This window comes from Paracoccidioides lutzii, assembly GCF_000150705.2.
Source record: "Paracoccidioides lutzii Pb01 unplaced genomic scaffold supercont2.25, whole genome shotgun sequence".
Lineage (NCBI taxonomy): Eukaryota > Fungi > Ascomycota > Eurotiomycetes > Onygenales > Ajellomycetaceae > Paracoccidioides > Paracoccidioides lutzii.
Window position 1 is genome coordinate 405,604 of NW_015440971.1, and position 20,138 is coordinate 425,741.

At 47.1% G+C, this 20,138-nt stretch overlaps 6 protein-coding genes across 6 annotated transcripts; 3 read left to right on the forward strand and 3 right to left on the reverse strand.

The window, feature by feature from the left end:
* Window positions 1-280: 280 nt before the first annotated feature.
* PAAG_07822 (retinol dehydrogenase) lies at window positions 281-1,519 on the reverse strand (the record flags this gene model as incomplete). Its single annotated transcript, XM_002790477.1, has 4 exons — window positions 281-408; window positions 491-625; window positions 707-1,375; window positions 1,435-1,519. 4 exons carry the CDS (start codon window positions 1,517-1,519, stop codon window positions 281-283), a joined length of 1,017 nt encoding a protein of 338 aa, XP_002790523.1.
* A 1,878-nt stretch (window positions 1,520-3,397) lies between these two features.
* Window positions 3,398-5,346, forward strand: PAAG_07823 (hypothetical protein; the record flags this gene model as incomplete). Its single annotated transcript, XM_015846344.1, has 2 exons — window positions 3,398-3,942; window positions 4,020-5,346. 2 exons carry the CDS (start codon window positions 3,398-3,400, stop codon window positions 5,344-5,346), a joined length of 1,872 nt encoding a protein of 623 aa, XP_015700738.1.
* Window positions 5,347-6,052: 706 nt separating this feature from the next.
* On the reverse strand, window positions 6,053-7,410 carry PAAG_07824 (solute carrier family 35 member F2; the record flags this gene model as incomplete). The annotated part of the gene is made up of 2 exons (XM_002790479.2): window positions 6,053-7,100; window positions 7,187-7,410. 2 exons carry the CDS (start codon window positions 7,408-7,410, stop codon window positions 6,053-6,055), a joined length of 1,272 nt encoding a protein of 423 aa, XP_002790525.2.
* Window positions 7,411-10,808: 3,398 nt separating this feature from the next.
* On the forward strand, window positions 10,809-14,496 carry PAAG_07826 (hypothetical protein; the record flags this gene model as incomplete). Its single annotated transcript, XM_015846345.1, has 8 exons — window positions 10,809-10,922; window positions 11,107-11,203; window positions 11,288-11,373; window positions 11,473-11,518; window positions 11,602-11,934; window positions 12,010-12,816; window positions 12,890-13,057; window positions 13,133-14,496. 8 exons carry the CDS (start codon window positions 10,809-10,811, stop codon window positions 14,494-14,496), a joined length of 3,015 nt encoding a protein of 1,004 aa, XP_015700739.1.
* A 2,214-nt stretch (window positions 14,497-16,710) lies between these two features.
* Window positions 16,711-18,562, forward strand: PAAG_07827 (hypothetical protein; the record flags this gene model as incomplete). The annotated part of the gene is made up of 4 exons (XM_015846346.1): window positions 16,711-17,418; window positions 17,603-17,784; window positions 18,045-18,322; window positions 18,474-18,562. 4 exons carry the CDS (start codon window positions 16,711-16,713, stop codon window positions 18,560-18,562), a joined length of 1,257 nt encoding a protein of 418 aa, XP_015700740.1.
* A 227-nt stretch (window positions 18,563-18,789) lies between these two features.
* PAAG_07828 (hypothetical protein) lies at window positions 18,790-19,893 on the reverse strand (the record flags this gene model as incomplete). The annotated part of the gene is made up of 1 exon (XM_002790483.2): window positions 18,790-19,893. One exon carries the CDS (start codon window positions 19,891-19,893, stop codon window positions 18,790-18,792), a length of 1,104 nt encoding a protein of 367 aa, XP_002790529.2.
* Between the last annotated feature and the right edge of the window lie 245 nt (window positions 19,894-20,138).

The window sequence follows — 20,138 nt, forward strand, 5'->3', positions numbered from 1 at the left end:
ACCCTGAAAGATATCATCATTGGAGGAGCCAACAGCTTCAGATTGGACCCAAAAAAAAGTCATTACCGAACACCATCTAACATCTTCCTGGTATCACTAGTTAAACCCAAATAGGAGAATAGCCCTGATAACAATGAGAGAGTTCTTTAATAACAACCAGCAGTGAGAGGGAACATCAACAGAACATCAAAACAGCCCGCGATATTAACTATTGAGCCATCTAAAAACCACCAAATTACCCTTAGCACAATCGGGAAGCGAGCGCATATCTCGTTGCTAGTTACAACTTGAATTCCTGCCCAACAAACGATTCCGTCAACTTCCACAGTTTCTCCGCCTTCTCTGGATCGGTAGCATACGCAGGCGCCGATGAAATTTGACAATCTATCAAATAAGCACCGGAATGATCTATAGCGCGTCTTATTACAAATCGTTCTTCTTCAAACTTCAAAGATAATAAGACAATGAGGCCATGAATATGAATACATACATCTAAGTGCAGGGTCAAACGCCGCAACTACCGACGTTGCAGCTCCCTGATCTCGAGTTTTCCAGCCTGGTATAGCACTGGCTATTTCTGCCAGTGTTGTTGGGGTCAGATGTCGCCCTAACTCTGTTTGGATGGCTGCATTGGTCGTTAGTATGGGAGGGGAAAGAAATACAAGATGAAAGTCTTTGGGATGCAGGGATTGGATCTGGTGTATACCTCCTGGATGAATCACGAAAGAAGAGATTCCATAGCCTGCAAGATGCTTCGCCAGATAAGTGATGAATAGCACATTCGCCGTCTTAGACTGTCCATAGGCAATCAATGACATATAATGATCCACCCGCTCCGTTGGAAGGCTATACGCCACGAGTGGCCCTGGAAGTCCCACTTCGTCCTCACCAACGGGATGGCCGTCGAAGTTATAGTCCTGGAAACGGAACGCGGAAAGGTCAAAACCAACTGACGATACATTGACGATACGGGTGACGCCTGGGCGTTTGATAGCAGCCAGGCGAATTTTATCCATGAGCAGGTTCGTGAGGAGGAAATGGCCGATATGGTTCGTTGCCAGATGCATCTCAAAGCCATCCTCGCTAATTTCGCGTTCGGGAATGGCCATAACGCCGGCATTATTAATGACAACGTCGATTGCTTCGACAGCTTTGCTGATCTCCGCCGCGGCTTCTCGGACTGAACGCTGTGAAGAAAGATCCACGATTGCGGGTACTATCTGCACTTCTGGAAAGCTGGTATTTAGATCTTTGACCATTGTGTCGAGCTTCTCTTGCGTTCTGCCCGATATTACTATACAGGCCGGGGCATGCTGTGCAATTGCCATGACTGTACTACCGCCAATACCGTTAGGATTGGCTCCCGTTATGAGGACTGTGAAGAGGAATGATTAGCATCTGAGAAACCATAGGGTACGTGGAAAATATGTATACCGGTCAATCCTTTAATCTGATCAGAAAATGCTTTAGTAACTTCGGTTGCCGTAGTTTCAGCTCCGAATTTTGAGTGCGACGTCATTTTTGATCCTGAATGTCGCGTTTCACACGGATGGGTAATAGAAGGATAAAGGTCACGACTTGATACTATCCAAAATCAAATTTGCCAGAGTAATTATAATAGAGATAGGATATGCCTGAGATTCCTAGCAAGGTTCGATTTTCTGTAATCTTCTTCTTCGTTTGCTTGATTGTTTCCATCTCTATGAATTGGTGGCCAACCGCTCCATTTATATAGACATATTAGGGTCTGCTTTATACGGCAATAATGGACTTTAGGATAACCACAGTAACGGAGATTAGATGTTAAGAATAACGAATTGTTAATCAACCTGCGTAACATAATGCCGTACTCAAAGGAAAGTTTCCATTGAATTACGAATAACTTCAAGTCCTCCGTGTCGGTGAAATTCTTCCCGATTCTAAATTTATACGGCCGTAGTGAGACCACAGCATCACAGCATTCAGGGCTACTTTGAGCTACTCTTCATATTCTTTATGGCTTCTTTCGCACTATGGAATGAAGGTGCCTAGATGGGGTCTGGACAAGTTATCCCCCGTAGTTAGTTACGGTCCGATATTTTCATTCCGTCCAATTGCGACTCGCGAAATGCTCAGGTTCCTTGCCTTTGACGTCACCTTCTCCGTGTTGTTCGGCGAACTTCGACCCAACTTCATCCCGACCTCAACCACGCGACGATTGGATACGAGCCGGCCGGTAACAAAGCTTTATGCACCGACTTACTTTTGTTTCCCTCGGCCGCTGTGTTGTAATCTACAGCAGTGCATGGCATCTTGTCACAGCATTATCTTCATTTCGAGTTTTCAAAACATCCTGGGTGTGTTCTCTACAGAAACACTACATACAAATCCATGGATTTCATCTGGGATGAACACTCACTACCTAGTCCTTACCGCCCCTTTGGCGAGATCCACTTCAAATTAAAAGGGTAGTTCGTTTCGCGGAGAAGCTCCTATAGGCTCTGTATCATGTTGGTCGTTGCACATTCATGAAGAAGAGTTGGACCCCGCATCAGTGGGCTGATCCCTACATGGGTGAACAAACGATGCCCCAAAACCCCCTCTCTCCTACTTATGACTGTATTGAAAGTCCTCTAAAGTCTAGATTCGAGGGGTTTTAAGACCTCTTGCAGGAGGTCACCAAACGGGGAGTTCTTGACTTTTTCATGGCTTTTGGGGTGATCTTCTGCTGGCCAGAAGAGGAAGATGAGGTTTCTAGAATTGGAGGAGGTTGAGCAAGTGCTGAGATGGTAGTAGAAATATTGCGATCACTGGGAAATGTTTTATCATTTGAAGAATAATAATTTACCAAAAAATGTGGATTTTATAGACATATCAATGTCGGTCCTTGCAAGATGTCCGGAATCTGCAGAAGGTATCAAAAGCACAAGGCACTAAGAAAGCCACATCATTAACCGCCACAGTTAACTAAATCTTAGGGCTTCAGACCACTATTTGAAGTTAATGCTGCCAGTTATGATTTAGGGCATTGTCGCTGAAATCTGCAGCATGCGCAGGGCCTGAGAGTCCCTAGACTCATCCACAGAGGTTGTGCCTCATTCTGGGCAGATAGTTTATATTATTTTAAGAGTGCTGATTGTGACATCTGCACGGAGTAAGTTGATTGACATAAATATACAAGGTTGAGGCCAACAGCCCTTATGATTGTCATTTAATTTATAACTCATTAATCGATTGAAAATCAAGTATAAAATTACCGCTGGACGAATTTGAGGTTAACTACGCTACGTCATACCATTGGCAGCCAACCATCGAACACCGTTTGCATGCAGCATGCCTGTCGATGTCATACCGGGAGCCAGAGTTGGATGGGCTAGGACGACGTTGCAATGCGCAGACATAATTAATAAAATTAACCATGAAAGTAGCAAATAATGGCAACAACGGTGTGTTCTCCTCTTCACCCGCGATCCGGCCTGATCCTCTGTTGTTGACTGATAGTATCCGTCCTAGTTTCCAACGAGAGGATCTTACCATGGTTGAATCGAGAATACTCTCCTCAAATCAAGCATCATCGCAAACAAGAGTTAGCTTGACAGCCTCTACTCAACGTCTCCGTCAGAGATCCCTTTCTCGTTCGGTGGTGACCACTTTCTCTGAGCCCTCGTCGAGTCCTCCTGGGCTAGGCAGGTTGCCGCGTAGCTCGACTTTCTCTGATACTGTTTCAGAAGCCCGCCAGTCCATCAAGTTTTCGACGGATGATCTGTTTTTCCCCCGTGTTGATTCAAGAACTACACCCCTGGCCCATGACAATGAGTCGCATTGGCAGTCTATTCCGCTGGCGCTGGCGCTGTTGCCAGCCGTCTGGGGTCTACTATTTAACAATGGAAGCGCAATAGCAACAGATATGACCTTGTTGGTGCTGGCGGCCATCTTTCTCAATTGGTCCATTCGATTGCCTTGGTGAGGGGAGCCTGCTCCAGAAGATATACTGTTCTATATACGTAATGTTCTTCGTCGACTAACAATATCACTCTCAGGGACTGGTACAGCTCAGCACAAGAGCTGAACCCAGGACTTCCACAAGAAGTGGCATCTGACATGGATTTAACTATTGAGGATCCCGAATCTGAACTCAATAACGACGAGGAAGAGAACAAGGAACACAAGCATTCATCTACAAGCTCTCCAACGACACAACCCCCACAATCCGAAGTTGCCAAAGCAGCAGCCAAAGAACTCCGCCGTCACGAACTAGCAGCTCTAGCATCCTGTTTCCTCTTCCCCACAATTGGCGCCTGGCTCCTTCACCAACTGAGGTTGCAACTCTCCCGCCCCTCCGAAGGCCTCGTGTCCAACTATAACCTAACCGTCTTCCTTCTCGCAGCCGAAATACGCCCATTCTCGCACCTCCTAAAGATGGTCCAGGCACGCACCCTCTACCTCCAACGCCTCGTCGCAACAAGCAACACCGAAAACCGCCACGAGAGAATCGACGCAAGCAAAATCCACGACTTCTCCACCCGCCTCGGGGAGTTGGAAGTCCATATCGCTAAATTCGCCGCCAGGAAACATCAACACCAACACCAGCATCATTATCACTTCAATCACCAGCGCCAATCCCAATCCCAGCCGCAACTTCAACCACAACAGTCCCCCGACAGCCCCATAAATGACCCCCAAGCCCCCATTACTAGCACACCAAACCCCCCCGACCAAATCCCCGCAGACCTCTCAGCCCTCACCCGCGCCATGCGCCGCTACGAAAAGCGCACAACCCAATACGCCCTTGCAACCGAAGCGCGCCTACAGTCTCTCGAGAAGCGGCTGAACGACGTCATCGCTCTAAACGCCTCGACGGCGCAGCAGCTCAAATCCACACCCATACCCACATCCGCAACGACGACGAAGAGGAAGACGACGACAGCAACAGTAACAGCGCTGGCAGCAGCGGCACCACACCGCCTTTCACTTTTGACGTTGTTGAATTGGTTGTACGGCATGGTCATGCTGCCGGCGCGGGCATTGTTGGGACTGATGTATTTGCCGTATCGGGTTGTGGGACAGGGGGTTGGCTGTGTCTATGCGCGATGGGCTGGGAGTAGTAGTGGAGTAATAGTCGTAGAAGAAGCGGAGGACAAGGGGAAGGGGAAGGGATTGGGGGGGGGAACCAATGCGGGGAAACTGGGGGGTGTAATTACTAGGCGGAAGGGTGGTAGTGGGGGTAGGAGTAGTTGTAGTGGAACTGTTATTATCACCGATGGAAGGGCTGGTTTGAGACGACCCTCTCTGTCAGCTTTGATTTCGGTTTTGAGTGGTTATGGAGCCTGCAACTCTGATTACTACTTCCACGGATGGTGTTGGTAAGTTGCAACAACGAGCGCTGGGGGATGGGAAGGATGACCATGTCGAGTTTACGGGAGGTATGATTTTCCCAACGCCATTTTCTTTTCTTAATTTATTTATTCGTATTTGGATTGCGATGTACTCTTGTTTATACCCGTGCATTTTTGCGTTTTTCGGGCACACTGGATATCTTCTTTCTCATTTCTTGAGTGGTTCATCGTTCCGGGATAGCTATTTGTGGGTTGAGATAATATCTTTATATATTTTTCGGGGCTTTGTAGGTGTAACTGCCTAGGTGTGTATGCCTATTCGGCTTGAGGAATGGAGCGTGATATCTAAGATGTCAAAATTACCCTTCTTTCTTGGCGGCCTGAGATATTGACTGGTTTCTATGTGGAATTGGCACATATTTCATCAATACTTACAAAAAGAAATTGGATGATTATATCCATAAAGTAAATGTGAGATGCACAAAAGGACCAAGGTAAATCGGGATCATGTCCACCGGGACAGTGGAAATGTGACGCCACACGAAAGATAGATGTGATAGATCCCTAATCCAGCCAAGGAAAGAGGACCTGCTCATGAATGCGCGTGGGCTGGGGGAGACATGTCTATGGATGAATCTAATTGACCAGTCCGTTGCTGGTGGTCAAAGGATGGGAGAATGGAATCTGTGGGGAGGGGATAACGGGGCAAAAGAGAAACATTCCCGCGACCCCCGCCATTAAACAGCGCTATCACTCCCATTCCCATTCCCATTCCCCGTCCCAACCTCAGCCCCAACCCTAGCGGAAATCTTCCTCTTCGCCGTCCCGACCCCACTAACACCTTTCTCCTGATTAACGCCCAACCAAGGCTTCTTCGCCTCGCCCAGATCCTGCATAGCCAAATAGTAAATCCCTTGCCCCAGCATAATACACACAAACGCAATCGGATACATCCAATGAACTGAAAACCCAAAAACCTTAATCCCAATAATAACACCCCAGAAATTCGCCGTGAGCAGACTGATATTGAAAAACGCCGCGGATGCCAGACGGAACAGCAGCGGCGCCAGTGTGTAGAAGATGAACAGACACAGCGTGTAGCCGGTGAAATATCCACCCACTTTGGCGTTCCAGGTGGCATTAGCGAAGGAGTCCCGGTCGAAAATGGCGGCTTGCACGCCGATGATGACCATGCCGTAGAATCCCAGTTGGCCGAGGACTTCGTACATGGGCCGCTTGCTGACGAGATATTCCTCCGCAACATTCGTGAGGCCGTAGAAGGTGGCGCCTAGCAGGGCGAAGAGGTCACCTTTTATCTGGCTGCTGGAAGACGGGCCGTTGCCGCCACCACCACCACCGCTGCCGCTGCCAGTGAGATGGTCTGAGCCGAAAAGCACGCCCATTCCCCCGATGGCGACGAGGATGCCGATGACTTGGGCCCACTGGTAGCGCACGCGGAGGAATATGAAGGAGATAGTGACGACGATAACGATGGCCCAGAAGTTGATGAGTTGGGCGCTGAGGAGGGTGGTGTATTTGTAGGCGAGGACGATGAAGTAGTTACCCTCGACGTCGCAGAAGGCGAGGACGATGTATTTCCAGCCGTCTGCTTTTATGGTGCGGAGCCAGCGGGGGAAGCCGTAGCGGTTGATTGTGTAGGTCGTGAAGACGAGGTTGAGCAGGATGTAGTTGAAGAGGGATTGGAGGGCGGGGATTGAGGTGCCTGTGTTGGAGAGGAGTTGGGAGAAGGTGTTTGTGGAGGTGATGCATAGGGCGAGGATTTGGCTGTGCGGAAGGACACGAGATTATTAGCAGCGCCTCTTTCTTTGTTCAAGGTGAGGAGGATAGGGATATATGAGCTGGGAACTAACCCGAGAACAAGCACGATATAGAACCCTCTGGTACGGAAGTATGCGAAATAACGCTTCTTGGTAGCCGATGCACGTGGATCCTCCTGGCCCTCGTCATTATTGCCACCCCTGATGGCACCTGAAGCATTGGGCGACCCGGGACTTCCATCGAAGGCGGCTGCTGCAGTCTGATTCATATCAGCAGTTTTGGTTTGGACATGGATTCTGTCTACTGCTTGGGTCATATTTACTTTGCGGTTCTTAGGGATCAGCGGGGCGTAACTGGAACGAGAAGATAACAACTATATACAAGAGAAGACGGAAAGATTCATTCACTAAACCGGGGTATAACTATATAGAATCAACAGGGCAAAAGAATAAATTGGAGCTTTATAGGGCCGAGCAAGCGCAAAACTCCAGAAGTCGCTTGCTGTGAGGAATTGGATGCCTGGGGAGAGGGGCGGGGGGGATTTGAAGTTGAAATAACTCGAGGAGGAGAGGAAAAAAGATAAGTCAGAAAATCTTGGAGGTGGTCCATGCGCCAATCAGATCCCATCTACACAAGAGACTAAAACTACCTACCTACCACTTCGAGAAATCTGTTCGCATATAACTAGAATTAGAACCATCTAAATAACTACATGACTAATAATAAGCACTATTAATGCGCCAGACACCAGGAATCCAGCCTGGTGACCACACATTGCATTTCCTTTCAGTGCATGCATCCATGCATACTCGATCACCCTACCGATATTTTCTCTACACACCCTAATCCTCTTCCATAGTAATCTCTCTATTTTCCCCTGGCATCCTCCGCACAGATAAACCAGGACCAAAAGACCAATCAATCAAAGTGAAAAGTAAAAAGAGAAAAGAGAAATCCCCGACTGCAATCAACCCTCCCGGCCCGATCCCTATCCCGTCATTCTGTTCCTTGGTTACACCCATCCCACGTAGAGTGTGCAGTTTTGTGTGAGTGTGAGTGACTATCTCGACCAACCCCACACTTGTTGCGAAACACAAACAGAAAAAAAGAAAGTTAAGCGAGAAACCGGAGATAAATTGGCCTTCCAAGGGAATCGCTTGTGACCCTTGTTTCAAAAAAAAAAAAAAAAAAAAAAGATTATTCGGGATTTTTACGCACTACGGTATATTTACATCAGTTTCTTCAATATTCCGCGGCCACATGACACGCGGATGACTTCACTGTTGGGATGGATGGTTAATCCTCTATTGGTGGGAGGAGGACAAGCTAGCCAACTAATATACGCCTATATCACGTGCGGCGGTGCGGCTGCCCGGGCAACCATGCCCAACTTTATTAATACTGCTGGTGCAATTTATATGTATATATATAACTAACCTGAATTCTTATACTCAGTCGCTGCGCAGGTAATATCCCATTCCAGGCTAATAAACATCGGCAAAAAAGAAACCAAAAAAAAAAAATTCAGGCATTTTATTACAGTCTTTAATTCTTCAAATAGCACGTCTATACTACTGTAGGCCTGGGGGTGTAATTATCAAGGTCAATTAACGGCCTCCACATCAAAAAAGCTTTTGTGGCGCAGTGATGAAATTGCAAGAAAGGTCAGAATCTCCAAAGACACAAATCGTATAATCCTAACTAGACAATAGTTACAAGAAAACCTCATGGTATCACCTCAGGCATTTCATACCCAGATTGTAACAACAATTGGCTGCTTCTGGCTCCCCACGTTTCCGCAGCCTTTCTCCCGGGGGGGGGGAGGGGGGGGTTGCCTTGAAGAGAAGGTTGCTGTAAGACTTCAGCATTCGCACGGGCCCTATGAACAGTATATACACAGGATATACGAAATGATAGGAATGATGGAAAGGAGGAGGAGAAAAGAGAGAGAAAGAGCATAATATTAAGAAGCATTTCTTATTCTGTCGTTTGACTGTAACCAAGCTTTCTCATGGAGCTAAGCCATCTCATTCATCTGAAGGTAGAAAGGTCGAAAGTGGCTGTCAGTAGCTCACTTCCCAGAAGACAATCTCTGCTGTCTCTTTGTTGATCGATATTTAGTGTACTTGAGTGGTCTCAAATCATGAAATTTTAGCAAATATAGCAAAGAGACAAGATCAGAACCCCATTTTAACATGAAGGTAGGAATCAATTATGATATCATAATTTAGCCTCTAGAAAATTGATCCCTGAACCTGATGAATGTGTAAAGTCACCGCACAGAGAGACAGAGAGAGAGGGTAGAGAGAAGGTGATGAGAAAATGTAGATTAGAGGCATCAAGAGGAATCATCTTATTCTTTGACTCTTAATGTAGAAGAATTTCCAACTAGAATCTCAAATTGCTTCGAGAAAGTAACTTTCTTTGCACTTCCAGAAGATATTTAAGTAAATGCTCAGATGCTGTTTAAAAGAATTATCTTCAGTGACGCCCTGAAAACAAATAACAAACACAGTTTGAGAGCCTCCGTGCTTTGCAGCCACTTCAATGGAAAGGAGTCTGGGGTGTAGCAGCTATATATAAAAAGAGAAGAAAACAGGTCCAGCAGGAGCCAGCATAAACTGCTCTTCAGCCAGCGAACAGATCCCTAATACTTGAGGTAACTCTCTCGCGCGCGATACACGTCATTCCTTTCAACGTTCTGCCCAAACCCACAGACCTGCAGACTAACCCGATGCGGCCAGCCTCCAGACCCAACTTCAACCCTCATCCGTCAAACCTTCAACCTCAACATCCACGTCCAACCTCTTCCACTGCCAACTATATCTGACTGACTAAACTTAATACCCACTTCCACTTCCACGGAGGCGATCTCTATTATCCACTTTCAACCGATGTCATTCTTTTACCGCCGTAGCCATCTCTGATCCATCTGATCCATCTCTCCCCCGCTGCTCTCCTTCCTACATCGTTCCGTCGCGACGATACTCGACTCCTGAGGCCACACGGAGACACACACTCTCTCTCACTCTGAATACTGCTGCCCCCGTTCACCCAGCCCCGAACCCGCCTGTCTGCCCACCTTATTCCTCTCCCAGGTCCCTATTTAATAGACAACCCCGATCCTTTCGGTATCCAGCATCCTCAGTTTTCAACATTCTTCCTCTCTCGCTCTTCCAGCCTCCCATCTCCCGTCGCCTCCCCCACACACCCGTCGCTCGCGTTGTTTGTCGCCTAAACATCTCTATTTCCCTGCGCCTGTTAAAGTACAGCGGTCTTGAGCTTCCTCTGCCAAACCCTACCCAGGCGCACTCCCTTGAAACCCCCGCCCCTAGGGTACACAAACGCTTCCGTCCACGTCTACGCCCGTAGATCGCACTTAAATATAAGTAACCACCGCAATTTCGCGACGACGCTATCTCGTCGCAAACACTAAGAAAAGGACAATCAAGAAGAGGAAAGAATAGAATAATAGAGGAAGACAAAAAAAAAAAAAAAAATTCCCCCATCCCACTCTTCCCGTCGGCGCATCTGCCGATCGCGACCTCTCTCTGTCTCCCCTGTCGTAAATCCTTATCTTCCTCTCATTCCTCTCTTCTCCTCCACCTTCAACTTTTACGAGATTGCGTGTACTGGCTGCGGCTCTCATCACCCCCCGGTACTCTCGACAAGAGTTGTCGCCGGAGTGACGAGACGCCTCTTTTATCACGGATGATGGCAGCGGTGGCGCCACCGCCAAACGATCGCAAGCGGGTCAAGGTCTATGAACTCAGAGATAATGACTGGTTTGATAGAGGGACCGGCTTGTGCTCTGCTCAAGTTATCGATGTATGTGCGCTTCTTTGTTTCTTTTTCTTATTTTCTTCCCCCCCCCTTTCTCACCCTCATCTCATCAATCCACACCTCTGCTCTCGTACATTAGTCCGATCGCATAACGTGCTGCCTTGCTCAGATATCTCGCGCCGACCGAAAGGATCGCTTTCGCTAATGCATGATTATTTTTCTTTGTTAGGATGAACCGCGAATCTACGTTGAGTCCGAGGAAGAACCTGAACGCATGTTACTGGAGACCAGGGTTTGTAGGGATGATGGATATCAGAAGCAACAAGGTCTGGCAAATGCAAATCTTCTTCTGCGTCTGGACCCTCTTCGGAACAGGCGGATAGGAACACGGGCTGATACTTGAAGGACAGAGACGTTGATCGTGTGGACCGAGGCAAGCGGCACAGATATGGCATTAAGTTTCCAGGAGGCAGAGGGTTGCGCTGTCATTTGGTTCGTACCCTTTTGGTTTCTTCCTGCTCTTCGTTTTTCTTTTTCGCGATTCAGCCACTCGGTTGACATGTTCCTAATGGGGTTTTTCGCGATCTAAAGGGAGTTCGTGAGCAATGTTCAGCGACAAATGATATCTTTCACGGGTCAAGGTTAGTTGATTAACATAACAAACCTGTTGCTTTGCGTCCTCATGACGATCGATATCCTCGATTCACTAATGCCTAGTTCTCAGATGACTCCCTTTCCGATGATGCCCTTGACACTAGCTTCGGAAATCCCGTCATACTCCCAGCCCCAGACCTAGGAAATCTTTCAGATGTTGAGCAAAAAATACGACAAGCCAGCATCGGTCCTACACGAGATTCACTCACCAAATTTATACTCCGCGATGAATACATCCTCAAGCTTGTTCCCCTGGTTTTCGATGCCGAAGACCTAGAAAGCCTCCCGGATCTGCACCGGCTATGTAATATTATGAAGTCCATTATACTGCTCAACGACAATACTCTCACCGAGCTGCTCGTGAACGATCACGTTATCAATGGTGTCGCTGGCGCTCTGGAATGTACGTCGCATTCAACTAACTATGCTTTCTAACTTTTCGTATTTGTCTGACTGACCTTCCACATACCCCCTCCAGACGATCCTGATTTCCCCACTCACAAGGCAAACCATCGTCAATACCTCAATGACCGCAGTCGCTTTAAACAAGTTGTTCCAATCAAGGACCCAGTAGTCCTGCGCAAAATCAGACACACTTGGCGCCTACAATATCTGAAAGACGTTGTACTGGCCCGAATTCTCGACGACCCCACCTTCTCCGTACTAAACTCCCTAATCTTCTTCAACCAAGTCGATATAGTCCAGCACCTCCAAAGTAACACCCATTTCCTCCACGAACTCTTCGCCGTCTTCAACCCGAAAAATGTAGACAACAAGCGGAAAGAAGAGGCAGTCCAATTCCTCCAACAATGCGCCGCCATCGCCAAAAACCTCCAAGCTCCCGCACGTGGCAGCCTCTTCACCAACTTCATCAGTCACGGCCTCTTCTCCGTCATCGCGTTTTCCGTGAAGCACCCCAACCCCGCCATAAGAACGACCGGCATCGACATCCTAGTTGCCCTGCTCGACCACGACCAGCTGATGATGCGCGGATATATGCTCAAGGTCATGAATGAGAATAAAGTGTCGCTGACAGATAGGCTTATAGAATTGTTTCATGCGGAGACAGATTTGGGTGTTAAGAACCAATTGGCGGATGCAATTAAGGCCACCCTAGACCCGCTGTTGCCGATCCAGGATCCGAAGAGTAGCACTGGAGCAGACTGTGCCTCGAAACTGCACCCGCAGAACCCGCCGCTACCGGGCGCTTTCGTGCAGAGCCATTTCGATGAATTGGCGAAAAAGTTGTTTGCACCGTTCAAACTACTGGACGCTAGGAAATCACGTAAGATTACTGAAAAGAAAAAGACCGAGCAGAAAGGCTTAGTATTGAATACTGACAAATATGTCGCTTTTAGTTAATGATCTTACGTTTCAAGAAGTCTCGCTTTATTCGCATCTTGTTGATATTCTCACTTTCTTTGTTAGGCAGCATTATTTACGATGTCGAGGGTTTATACATGGGGAGTCACTTACGCCTAAGGTGGCGCAAATGTTAACAGTGCCGCACAAACATTTGAAACTAAGTATGCAATATCTGTCTCTTTAGAAGGTTGGTCGTTAGGAGCTGGTTCCGCGTTAACCATGACCTTTTTTGCCAGCCGCTGTGAAATTCTTCCGTGCCTTGATAAGCCTCCAAGATACATTCTACGTAGCGCAGATGACCCACAACAACATTTTCGAACTAATCCTCAACATTGTCTACGAATCCATGCCGCGAGACAACCTGCTGAACTCCGCCTGTCTGGAACTCTTCGAATTCGTCAAACGCGAAAATATTAAGGCGATAATCATACACGTCGTCGGGAAGCACAGAGATGTTCTCAAGGACATCACCTACGTTGACACGTTCCAGAATCTGATATTGCGTTATGATCAGATGCAAGGATACGGCAATACTGCTGAAGGTGCAGATGCGACGCTATTTAACCAGGATGAGTCGGGTACAGCTGCTGTGCCGCGAATGCTCATCAACGGTGGGCAGCGATGGCATGGCATTCGGGAGATGGATGCGGCGGAGGAAGAGTACTTCGATAACTCGGATGACGAGGAAGATGAGGTAAGTTTCTTTCGTGATAGTGAAGAAAAGAAAAGCGTGCATGTCAAAGTTTTGCATGCGCGTCGTCTCGGTGAAGAGACAGCGGTGCTTACTGTCGACTATCAGCAGGAAAAGCAGCAACGAATGGATACGACTGTGACGGCGACCGCAACAACGATGACGACAGGGGTCGCTGTCAACGGATCTGCGTCGCCCGTCGTCAAACCTCTCGTCGATTACCCTGACGACGATGACGACGGCGACCCTATGGACGTTAATGTCCAGGAACAGCAGCCGGCAGATCTATTACCTTCCACCCTTGACCAAGCGCAGACACAGCCACAGCCACAAGCTCAACAACCACTCACTGAAACCACCTTCATCACCACCTCAGACTCCAGCACGCACCCTCAACAGCAACTCCAACCAAACCCCCGCCTCCCCCCGCACCGCTACACCGAAAAACGTCGCCGCGAAGAAGACGACGACGACGACGAGCTCATCAAGTTATCCTCGGGCACGAAGCGGCGCAGCTCAAGTCTTAGCAGCGTCGGCTCCTCCATGGGTAGCGGTGTTAGCGCTTTGAGGAAGAAGAAGAATTTTTCGGCTGGGGAGAGGCTTGGTGATGGCAGTAGTGGCGGTGATGTGGTATCGTCGAATACGAAGTTGAAGACGAAGGCCGGGACGGGAGGTGGCACTGCTGCTGGTGGCGGTGGCGGCGGGCCGAAAAAGATTTCCATTAACCTGACCATGTCGTCGTTGAAGGCAGGAGTTGCCGGGAAGAATGCTTCACCGGGAATGGGAGTCGCGGCAGAGGCGGTTGGGGACGTGGGGTCCGGGCCAGGGACGAAAGCGAATAGTGCGGCCATCGGCACTGCCACTCCCATTGCTGAAGGACGGCATGCAAATATCCCCCGAGAAGAATGATGGTGGCGCTATCCTTGCTGGGCCCATGTTGGCGATCGCAGTGGAGGAGGTGAAGACAATACTCGCTCTACATAAAAACCGCGTTTTTCATTATTCCCCCCTCTTCTCTCTTGTCTCACGTGCGCCGTCAGGTTGGTTGTGTTTTGTGCAGTGGATTTTGTTTGGTATGGTGTTTTGCTTTTGTGGGTGTTTTGGGAACGTATGGGCCTTTTCCATTTCTTCTCCTTCTTCTGTCTCGGTCATTCTATTTTTGCGGAGTGCGCCTATCCTATCCTATCCTATTCTCTTGTGCATCTGTGTGCTGGCTATTTATTTATTTAGTTAGTTCAGCTATTATGCCGCTTCTTCCAACGTCTCACGTGTGTTTCCCTTAACGCGTCTCCATGCGCCATATCTATGAATTCGCCTTGGATCCTTTTTCTAGTGTTTATTATTAAGAATGAGATTGAGGGAAGAAAGGCACACATATATATCAATGGGATAATTGATCCTTTTTCCGCTGCTTTTTCTTTTTTCCGAATCAAGTGATTAGGAACAAACACGCAGAACATGGTACCTTGCATGATGTTTAGCCCGAATACTGATCCATGGTGTCCACAGGTTGTCATTAACTTCCCAAATTAAGTTGCCCTTCCCCGGATTGTAAGCCCCAGGCGCCAAGATCGGGGCATGGTTTGAGGCTGAAATAAATAATTTGAAGTGACGACAGGAAACCGACAACAGCTCCCTAGAACAAATGTTGCAGAAAGATTTATAAGGAGAATCTCCTGCACCTTCAGCATTGAAATTGCAAGATATATATATATTTATATTTATTTACTTTAATAGCAATGGTGTCTAGTTAAGAACAGACTTTCAGACTGGGTACCTGGTCTGTAAGAACATTGGCATTCAATACATCTTTCACCCTTGTAGGGGATATTTTAGGCCCCACGTACCAGTGCCAGCTACAGCATATAGTTCATACAGGAATGGATGAATACTCACTGAACTTTGCACTGAGCTTAATAAGTTTATTCTGTCATGCACGCACAGGGACTGAGCTATCATTCATACTATCAGGTTGTGCAATGATCTATGATATTAACTATTAGTTACCCCTCACCACCTGAAAAGCGCTCAGCGCAGTGTGAAATCCCACAACTCGCAAGATTTTCCATTTAATGAGGTGATTACCACGATCTCTCTGCCTTCGCTGATGCTTCCCTCATTGTCGTCTGTACCATGGAAATCTTCGCCCATGCTGATGATTCCACCAAAGTGTTGAACAAACCCAGTGCACTTTGTAACTACAGCATGAGGCGGACTGGATAAGAAATTTAGAACTTCAAGAAGCTCTTCTCACACTGCCAGAACAGGTTGAACAAGGCACATTGAGGGACGCTAGAACAAGTTGGATCTCGAAATATAGATGTTGAAGACCTCTCAGATAATGTTCACCCCTTCTGGAGATATCTGGGATAGGTAGAGTACATTCAATATCCTATCCTGCGGCCACTCAATCTGCACCACCGCTTTACAAATGTTTTGTCCGCTCTTGATAAATAACACTAAGAGAATGGACGCATATCTGTACAAGCTATCAAACTAGAATGTGGAATATTCTGGTGCTATCTATACTGAATTATCCTCACCTGTGATCATATGATTCCGAAGATCATATATGATTTCTTCTTGGACCAGTTTATTCGTGTACATTTTAAATATGTTTATTTTGTTTCCTAATGGCCCTTCTGGGCTATGATATCTTCCATGATATTCCTCTTGTATAGTCATTGCTTAAGCAATCCCGGTTACAGGCAAAATCTCTCACTACACCTAGTTTTAGAACGAAGAGTTGGACTCAGGGGCCAGAAATAGATGGATATGACTTGTCGGCTTTAGTTCAGTTAGAATTGGGATGAAAGACTTATGGCCAATACCATCTACAGATATTCCTTTAATGCCTTTCTTTTACAGAATATATAAAGGAATAGTAGGAAAATCTAAGCATTACATAAATGATTGGCAGCGTATAAAATTTTCATGTGCAAATAACGGCACAATATTAAGTAACTTCAACGGAAAATTCTCAACATCGAAAAAAGTTTCTCCGTTTCAAAAGAGAAGCTTCAACTTTGACATCTCCCCAGAGCACTCTACGCGCATAAGAACACCACATAACTGCTCTTCATCAATTCATATGCATAATATACTCCTCAAATCAGAGCGAAAATGCCCCTTTTAACAAATCCCCACATCACAGCAAACAGCTTCTTAACGATCACAAACTCTTCAGCAGATGAGGCGGAACCCATATTGCTATTCTTCATCCCGGGAAATCCAGGTCTGATATCCTATTACAATACATATCTGTCCTTGCTGAGTTCCAATCTTTCATCAATTGCTTGTGCTAGTGATACCAATAGCAATAAGGGCTGTATACCCCAATGCATCATCCACGGGAAAAGCATGGGCGGATTTGAGATTCTTGAAGATGACATGAGCCGAAGTAGTGGTCTCAGTTCCACCAGCAGCATGTCTCAAAATAGAACAGGAGAAGAGAAATCACAATCACAACCTCACTCCACAGACCCAAAGCTCTACAGTCTCTTTGAGCAGATCGAGTTTGTGTACGGGAATCTAAAAGATTTCGTGGCCGCCTGGCATGAGAATCTACAGCTGCGATTGCACAAGAAGAAAAATAAGAGCGATGATGATCAAGGCGGGGAGAAGAGAGGGGAGGGAGGGAGGGCCGTTAAAGTGATATTAATTGGGCATTCCGTTGGGGCATATATCTCCATGGAGATTCTGAGACGGCATACGGAGACCAAGAAAACGACACCCATTGGAAATGACGGTGCGATGGACATCATAGGCGTAATTCTATTATTTCCGACTATTGTTGATATTGCAAAGAGTTCGGCTGGAAGGAAGTTGACTGTCCGTATTCTTTTTAAATCTATTTACTCATTATCGCATTTTCTCTCTCAGACACGATCTGATTAATCCGTATTCTCGGAATCTTACTGCTTTTCATTTTCGCCTTCGGCTCTCTACACCCCTTTTGCCCTATCCCTGCTTACGCTGGGCCCCGTTTTATTTCTAACTGATATCCAATGCACAGAAACTCCTCTACATGCCATACCTAGCGCTTCTTGCGAGCCTACTTGTCAAACTCCTGGTATACATATTGCCAGAATCAGTGCTACGCAGCATAGTGGCGGTGGTAATGGTTTCACCGCCAGAAGACGCAATTGATATAACAATAGCATTCTTGAAGAGTAGACAGGGTGTTGAGCAAGCAATGTAAGATCTGGATGTTTGTTTACATGTGTTATTTTGACTTATTCCCTCCTCAATTTTCTCAACTACTTCTCTTCCCTTCCCCGTCCCCTGGATCGTTCCCCTTTGAATAGCTATCTACATAACATTACCGTTTTTCAAGGCCATCTACAAGTGTAAATGTGCTCAAGTGTAAATACAAACACAAACTTGCTGTTAGGCAGGGGGGAAATACGTTTAATAAAAATAAGAGACGAACTCCTGCTGACATATCATTCCAACAGACACATGTCCGCTGATGAAATGCGTGATATAACATCCGATAAGTGGAGCGATGAAATATGGGGAATAGCCTCATCCCCCACTAAAAGTTCAACTTCCACCTCCACTCCAACAAATCATTCCCCAGATCTAGTGCTGTATTTTGCCCAAAGTGATCATTGGGTAGCTGATCAGACGCGAGAGGATATCATTCGAGCAAGAGGCAGTATGGGCAACGGCACTAGTAATGCCCCGAGAATGCAAGTGTGTGAGGACGGAGTGGTGCATGGCTTTTGTATCCGTAAGTGTTTATGTCTGCTTTTGTCGTATCCCTAGCTTTTTCGTTCTCATCCCTTGTTTTGGGGTTTGAGGCCATTCGATATACTAGACAAGGGCCTGTGTATGCGAAGCTCTAGTCTTGCTGACTCCTCCCCACTCTTCCGCATATACAGGGCATAGCGATATCATGGCAGAGAAGACGGCAGGGTTCTTAAGGGATATTATTCGAAAAAGATATAGAATTGCCAGAGCGTCCCATTAGACTTAGACAGAAGGACAAGAAATAGGCCTTGTAGACTGCTGTATATCTCATTGCGTCATCTGACCGAGAGCAAGAGCCCTATTTAAGATGATGGAGAAAGATAACAAATGAGTATCATACTAGTCGTAGAGCATTCCGACCATTGTCCCCACCAATGCCATTTGGCAGCGGCAGCGGTAAACATCCAAGATAAAAAATACATCAAGACGAGCACCACACTGCCCAAATCACTTAGTAGGGCCCTGATACGCTTTCCGGAAAAGAGCGCCAAGGACATCATTTCTGGCTCCATTTGTCGGCGGCGCAGCAGGGGGTACTGGCCAGTTCCCATTCTCTTGTTGCTGAAAATATCCCGATTGCAGATTTTGCTGGGCCAACTGCGTTTCCAAATCAACATTTCGCAACGAGGGGCTATGGACCTTGACACTCCACTCGTCATCCTGCTGCCTCTGCTGACCGAACAGTTCCTTCAGGGAAATCTGCCGGCCCATGGGAACACCACCCTGTTGCACTCCCTCATCGCCATGCTGATCAACATGAGCCGCACCAACAAGGACGTTATTTCTCCGCTCTACCACAGCCCTCTCCAGCGCAAACTTCCTACTCTCCCCACCATGCACAGCATACTCCTTGATAATCCGGGCATTCAACGTCCTAGCCTCAGCCGTAGAGCTAGGCGCAGGTTCGGAAAAGATCCATAATCCGTAAATTACCGACTCACGACCACCCGCTGATTTGATCGTGCTCGCGCCCGGTTCCGCGCCCGTCGATTCAACTTTCAAAATAACATATTCCTCCGTAACTTCCACGTCGTCGCCGTCGGTCAGCCGGGCTTCAAAATTGTCCATACCGCGTCGATTCAGAACAAGCACGCTATAGCGCTCCTCGCCAAGCTCACCCTGGGTCAACTGGCAGACAAACAAGGTGCCCTCTATTCCGCTCTTCTCCCATAGCTGCTTGGTGGCGCTGAAGATGTAGACGACGGCGTATGGGGCCAGGGAGAGAATGGAGTGGATTGCCGGATTGTGGCGCTGGAGAACAGATAAGTTCAGCTCTTCGTTTGTGCGTGAGGGGGTTTTTAGCTGGGAGGGATCGGTGGCCATGGAGGAGCCGTTGGGGGCTTGGGAGTCCGAGATGTAGTTGTTTGGGATGTCAGATTCGTAGTCGGAAGGCTGCGCAAGGTTTGAGAGATTCCGGTTGTGTAGGGATCGGTAGTTCAGTTGCTGATTACTACTGCTATTATTATTATTATTATTATTGTTGTTGTTGTTGAGATTGTTGATGTTGCTGTGCATGTTGCTGCGGCGATCTTTACCCCGTCGGAATGTCATAGCTGTGAATGGGAAGGCGGTTGGTTGGTGGGGGAGGATGGAGGAAGCTGAATATTACTTGAGTGAATATATCAAGTATGTTTTATAGTCAGTGAATGTTGAGAGATGAGATATATAAACATCCAGGACGTTTGTCGATAGAGATTTGATAATAAATATGAGAGATATGAGCGTTGACTGTTCTTCTATGTTCATTGAATAAATTGATTAATAGTTAACTAGTTAGTTAACCCACTTGATACTGT